This window comes from Entelurus aequoreus, linkage group LG21, assembly GCF_033978785.1.
Source record: "Entelurus aequoreus isolate RoL-2023_Sb linkage group LG21, RoL_Eaeq_v1.1, whole genome shotgun sequence".
NCBI lineage: Eukaryota > Metazoa > Chordata > Actinopteri > Syngnathiformes > Syngnathidae > Entelurus > Entelurus aequoreus.
In genome coordinates this window covers 36,144,075-36,150,146 of record NC_084751.1, presented here as the reverse complement: position 1 = coordinate 36,150,146, position 6,072 = coordinate 36,144,075, and the positions used below count along the sequence as shown (strand labels likewise).

The window sequence follows — 6,072 nt, the reverse complement described above, 5'->3', positions numbered from 1 at the left end:
TGCATTAAACAATGTAACAAGGTTTTCCGAAATAAATCAACTCAAGTTATGGAAAAAAATGCCAACATGGCACTGCCATATTTATTATTGAAGTCACAAAGTGCATTAGTTTTTTTAACATGCCTCAAAACAGCAGCTTGGAATTTGGGACATGCTCTCCCTGAGACCACTACAACTATGGTAAATACTATACTTTGACTTTCACAAAGTGCATTATTTATTTTTTTTTTTTAAACATGCCTCAAAACAACAGCTACAAAAACAATGAAGGCACACAGCTTCAGTCCAGAGTATACTAGAGTAATAAAGTAAACAATAACATAGTCCTCCTTTAGTGCAAGACTGCCTGGCTTACTGTATAACAGGGAATTATAAACTGGGCTCAATCTGCCCTGCTCTAACGTATTTGTATGAGTAACACAAATGTGCTGCAAGCTAGTGGTGAGTGCTTGAAGTGGCCTAGCAGTCAGTCAGAGCTTCTGAAATGCTGCGTTGAGACAGGGGTGGTTTTTGTTGTATTTTTGTTTTTCTCTGTGGAGTCTTTAAGCGACAACTGTGTGGTACTACTTTTTTTTGCTGTTTGATTTTCATCCATCTTCCGCTTGTATTCATCGTATATCTCCTTATGATTCTTGAAGAGATGGGAGATCAAATTGCTCGTATTAAAGGAAGATGTCTTGGTTCCCCCTCGCATAACCAACTTTTTGCAGTCATTGCAAATTGCCAGTTTTTTATCCGTCAGACACACTTTAAAATAATCCCAAACCATGTCGTTAGTCAGTCACCGAGCGAGCTGGCTTGTTAGCCAGGCTACAGCACCGGCAACAACACACTCTTGTTGTTGTTATGATCCGCTCGCGGCGGTTTGATGAGGTCATCAAGCGTCGCCAGTAAACTTCTCATGCTGCAGTCGTGCTGCAACTCATGTGTTGTGTGTGGGAGAGGGGATGGGGGAGGGGCGGCTGACTGGGAGACGCAACTGCTCTGTATTTCTCCCTACGTCCGTGTACCACTCCGCACAGCGGCGTTTTAAAAAGTCATAAATTGTACTTTTTCAAACCGATACCGATAATTTCCGATATTACATTTTAAAGCATTTATCGATAATAATAAGAACTTTCTATTCTGTATGTTTTCAACAAACATCACTGACGCTTTTAAGACATTCATGAAGTCTGTTTGCTTCTACATTCTCATTTTCATGTTCAAACTGGATCAAATTAACTAAAATCGAAGGATTAAATCAGGGCCTCAGGCTTTGAGTGAGGCTCCACACGCCACATTTGACATTTCTCACGCTTATATTTCCCCATTCACTACTCCCATTCACTACTATATATTATTTTATAATAAACTTGTTTCCGCGTGACATATTGTATTGATTGATTGACAGAAAGAACCAATTAATAAATTATTGTACCTAAATCTAGCCAACCACGGAAGGCACCACAAAATGTAAACCAATCAGAAGCAACCCAAGGCGGGTCTTGGCGTCTCTTTCTTTTACGCACACACTTGGTGGCTTTCTCGCTAAATTTAGTATCTTTTTACAACTCTTATTAGCGGTGTAAGACAAGGATATATACTATCAACCCTTCTATTTAACCTACAGTCCTGGTCAAAAGTTTACATACACTTGTAATGTCATGGATGTCTTGAGTTTCCAATAATTTCTACAACTCTTATTTTTTGTGATAGAGTGATTGGAGCACATACTTGTTGGTCACAACAAACATTCATGAAGTTTGGTTCTTTTATGAATTTATTATGGGTCTACTGAAAATGTGACCAAATCTGCTGGGTCAAAAGTATACATACAGCAATGTTAATATTTGGTTACATGTCCTTTGGCAAGTTTCACTGCAATAAGGCGCTTTTGGTAGCCATCCACAAGCTTCTGGTTGAATTTTTGACCACTCCTCTTGACAAAATTGGTGCAGTTCAGCTAAATGTGTTGGTTTTCTGACATGGACTTGTTTCTTCAGCATTGTCCACACGTTTAAGTCAGGACTTTGGGAAGGCCATTCTAAAACCTTAATTCTAGCCTGATTTAGTCATTCCTTAAACTCTGTGCAAAGCTGCCGCCTTTCTGCCTTGGTTGAGATGTAAATGTTTCATCACTGTCTCGCTTAAAAAAAAAAAAAAAACTATCGTTCATGTTAACGAGCCATGGTTAGTTCGTGAATATCATAAGCCTTCAGTCTTTTGATCAAATTTGATACCATTTAACAATGTAGAACACAGCAAAAAATACAACTAAACTAAGAATTGTCAGAAGAAAATTAATTTACAAGTCTAATCATAATTTGCAGTTGTTAATCACATTTTATGTCTCCCACTACATAATTTCTGTCTTCTACAGCGTCTATTGTAATCAATTATGCAAATGAGCCAATGATGTCATCAAGCGACTTCTAGCAACTTTTATGACAGCCAATAGCTACTTACCTTACTGAGGAGTTGGCAACATTGGAAGATGAAGATAGATGAGGACAGAGTTGTCGAAGTGATACAAATTGAGACCACAAATACAGAAGATGAGACAGAAGAGCCCGCAGAGAAAACAGTGGAGATGATTTTCATTTTCAGGCCACAGTGCAGGAAGACCCTGTGGAGTTGAGAACATCAGTCTTATGGTATAAATCTATGTTAAAACAGGCTAAATCGATGTAAAAAAAAAGCCAACTTTTTTTTTAAACGCATCATGCCACTTAAGTCTCACTCTTGTCATTTTCTGAAACTTGGCAGCCCTGTGATTACTTTTTATTTGTGTTGTTCCAGATTGTGCTTGAAGCCACCAGAGGTTCATCGGTCAGAAGTGACATCGCCATCGATGACATCATCTTGGAAAGTGGACCCTGTTCAGGTGAACTTCCTGTTTCAAAAAACAATTTATTTCAAACTGGGGAGCAATGACTGATGGTCATGTGATCATTCATCTAAAAAGGGGAACTGCACTTTTTTTTGGAATGTTGCCTATTGTTCACAATCATGAAAGACATGACAATGGATGTATATTTTTTTAATGCATTCTAAATATTAAATACATTTGATCAAAAGTCCGATTACAATGGAGCCTATGGGAGCCATTCAATTCTGCCTATAGAGCTGCCTAAAAAACATCCAAACACCTCCATTGAGGTTTTATGTACACTGCAAAAAGTCAGTGTTCAAAAACAAGAAAAAAAATATATAAAAATTAGGGGTATTTTATTTGAACTAAGCAAAATTATCTGCCAATAGAACAAGAAAATTTGGCTCGTCAAGACTTTCCAAAACAAGTAAAATTAGCTAACTTCAATGAACCCCAAAATACCTTAAAATAAGTACCGTAATTTCCGGACTATAAGCCGCTACTTTTTCCCCTCGTTCCGGTCCCTGCGGCTTATACAAGGGTGCGGCTTATTTACGGCCTGTTCTTCTCAGACACCGACGAAGAGGATTTCGGTGGTTTTAGTACGCAGGAGGAAGACGATGACACAACGATTAAAGACTGACTTTTCATATACCGGTAGGCTGGTTATTTTGATAACGTACAGGCGAGCACTTTGTATTACTTTGCACCGTTGTATTATTTGTACTCTGCACGAATGCTGTTCGCCATGTCAAAGATGTGAAAGTTTGATTGAATGATTGAAAGATTTATTGTTAATAAATGGGACGCTTTGCGTTCCCAAAGTCATCTCTGTCCCGACAATCCCCTCCGTGGTAGCAGGAACCCCTATATACTACGGTAATTACACATCAAAACCCTGCGGCTTATAGTCGGGTGCGGCTTATATATGGAGCAATCTGTATTTTCCCCTAAATTTAGCTGGTGCGGCTTATAGTCAGGTGCGGCTTATAGTCCGGAAATTACGGTATATTCTCACTAATAACAACTTTACTACTATATGAGTACGTATTTTCTATTGTTTCATTGAAAATAAAACAGCAAAGTCCATTTGGCTGTCATCTGTTTTAATATGAGACACAATTGTGTCAAAGTCATGATTTTTTTTCCCATGCTTGAAGTAAGAAATTATTTCCGGTACTTTAAAATAGTAGTTTTATACTTGTGAGTGTTGATGACACAGCTTTGCATCAGTTGATATTCTAGTTTCAAGCATGTTTTACTCAATATAGGTCATAAAATCTCAGCAACAAGCTGTAATATCTTACTGAGATCATTTAGGACCAAAACACTTAAAACAAGTAAAACACTAACAAAATCTGCTTAGTGAGAAGAATTATCTTATCAGACAGAAAATAAGCAAATATCGCCCTTATTTGAGATATTTAATCTTACTTAGATTTCAGTTTTTGCAGTGTACATGATGTAAGTATATATGTAATGTAGTAACGGGCACATTTACAATAACATGTCATATTTACATATTTTGATCATTTTAAGCATACACGGCACATTAATTTAAAAAACGCATCACAACTTTGGCTTTTTTTTCTTCATCACTGATTATTACTCACTGCAGACTTTATGAGAGCCAACAAACATGATAAAACATCACTTACTGTACAAGGTCTGCTGTCATTAGGATGCCGACTGCTGGGATGTTCATATATTCCCATTTAGATTAAGAATGACTCATAATCCTCGCGAAGAAAAGGAAGGTGGAACCAAGCGTCTTTTTGTGTTGTTCTCACCAGTTCCAGGTTCTAAATTGGCTGTCAAAGTGTACTAACTCAGTATCTACTTTTCAGGCGAGAGGCATGATTTATGATCGACAATAAACTTACAGGGAAGCAAGGAAGCAGCAGACCACTCGATGATGTAAACACGGAAGTGTGCTAATATTTACGTTACAAAATGTAAATGGAGTATTGTTGGCGCTTTTTAAATGGTTATTTATCGGATTTTATGGGCGGAATAGTGGAGCTTCTATTTGACTTTTATTTACGTTTATTTAATATTTAGAATGCATTAAAACAAAACAATGCTTTGTCATGTCTTTCATAAGGATTGTGAGCGATAGGCAAAATTCCAAAAAAAGTGCAATTCCCTTTTAACCGCAGAACTAACTTGCAACTTGTCGGCAGGTAAATCAGACATTTTTAAAAATCACAAACTCTATTTAAAAGGAAGGTTGGAGTTAAAATGATGAAAAATACATTAGAAAAAAACGATAAATGTTTTTACTGACACTTGTGATGTTGATTCTTCCTTCTACTGCAGCAATTATAATTGTATTTGAATTATGCAAGTTAAACATTCTCCCACAAAATTGATATTTTAGGAATAAATTACAACTTTGTCATAAAAAAGTAGATGAGATGTCTTTTCTTGATCTGTAAAACTACACCCATGCAGGACTCCGTTGGTGTGCTGCAGGGCAGGTAGTGTGAAGGCTAAAATAATAATTTATTGACCTTTGGGTACAATATTTATTGTATTGTACAGTAGAATCCATTTATGTTGACTGAATAATGTAAACATAAGCCAGCATAACTGAGACATAACTAGCTAATGCTGGCATACAGACACAAATGGTCGACCAACACTTTTTAGTAATAATAACAATAACAACACGTTAAGCAGGACCGAGTTGTCGACATAAAGAGACCAACATAAGCAGGTTCCATGCATTATGCTCCTGAGAAGCAACGTCCTTTTTCAACATGTGTAAGTAACTCTGACAAATAAATAAAGCCACAAATGTCCACTGCAGAGGACATTGGTGGGTTAGTTTATGTTTTGGTCATTACATTTTATTTTCATTATTAGGAATTAGAGTTGTCTCGATACCAATATTTTGGTACTGGTACCAAAATGTATTTTGATACTTTTCTAAATAAAGGAGACCACAAAAAAATGGCATTATTGGCTTTATTTTAACAAAAAATCTTAGGGTACATTAAACATATGTTTCTTATTGCAATCGAAGAACAATTTTGTCCTTCAATAAAATAGTGAACATACCAGACAACTTGTCTTTTAGTAGTAAGTAAACAAACAAAGGCTCCCAATTTGTCTCATGACATATGCAGTAACATATTGTGTGATTTCTCCTTCTATTTTGTCAAAATTATAAAGGACAAGCTGTAAAATTGATTATTAATCTACTTTTTCATTTA

The 6,072-nt window shown here is 36.5% G+C and overlaps 1 protein-coding gene across 4 annotated transcripts in view; it reads left to right on the top strand.

The window, feature by feature from the left end:
- The window catches only part of LOC133638707 (MAM domain-containing protein 2-like), a 40,975-nt gene that overhangs the window by 31,699 nt on the left and 3,204 nt on the right, over positions 1-6,072 (top strand). For all 4 annotated transcript variants that reach the window (XM_062031578.1, XM_062031579.1, XM_062031577.1 and 1 more), the window contains one exon: positions 2,782-2,866. In XM_062031578.1, coding sequence (XP_061887562.1) covers positions 2,782-2,866 — 85 coding nt within the window. The remainder of the gene's footprint in view (positions 1-2,781; positions 2,867-6,072) is intronic.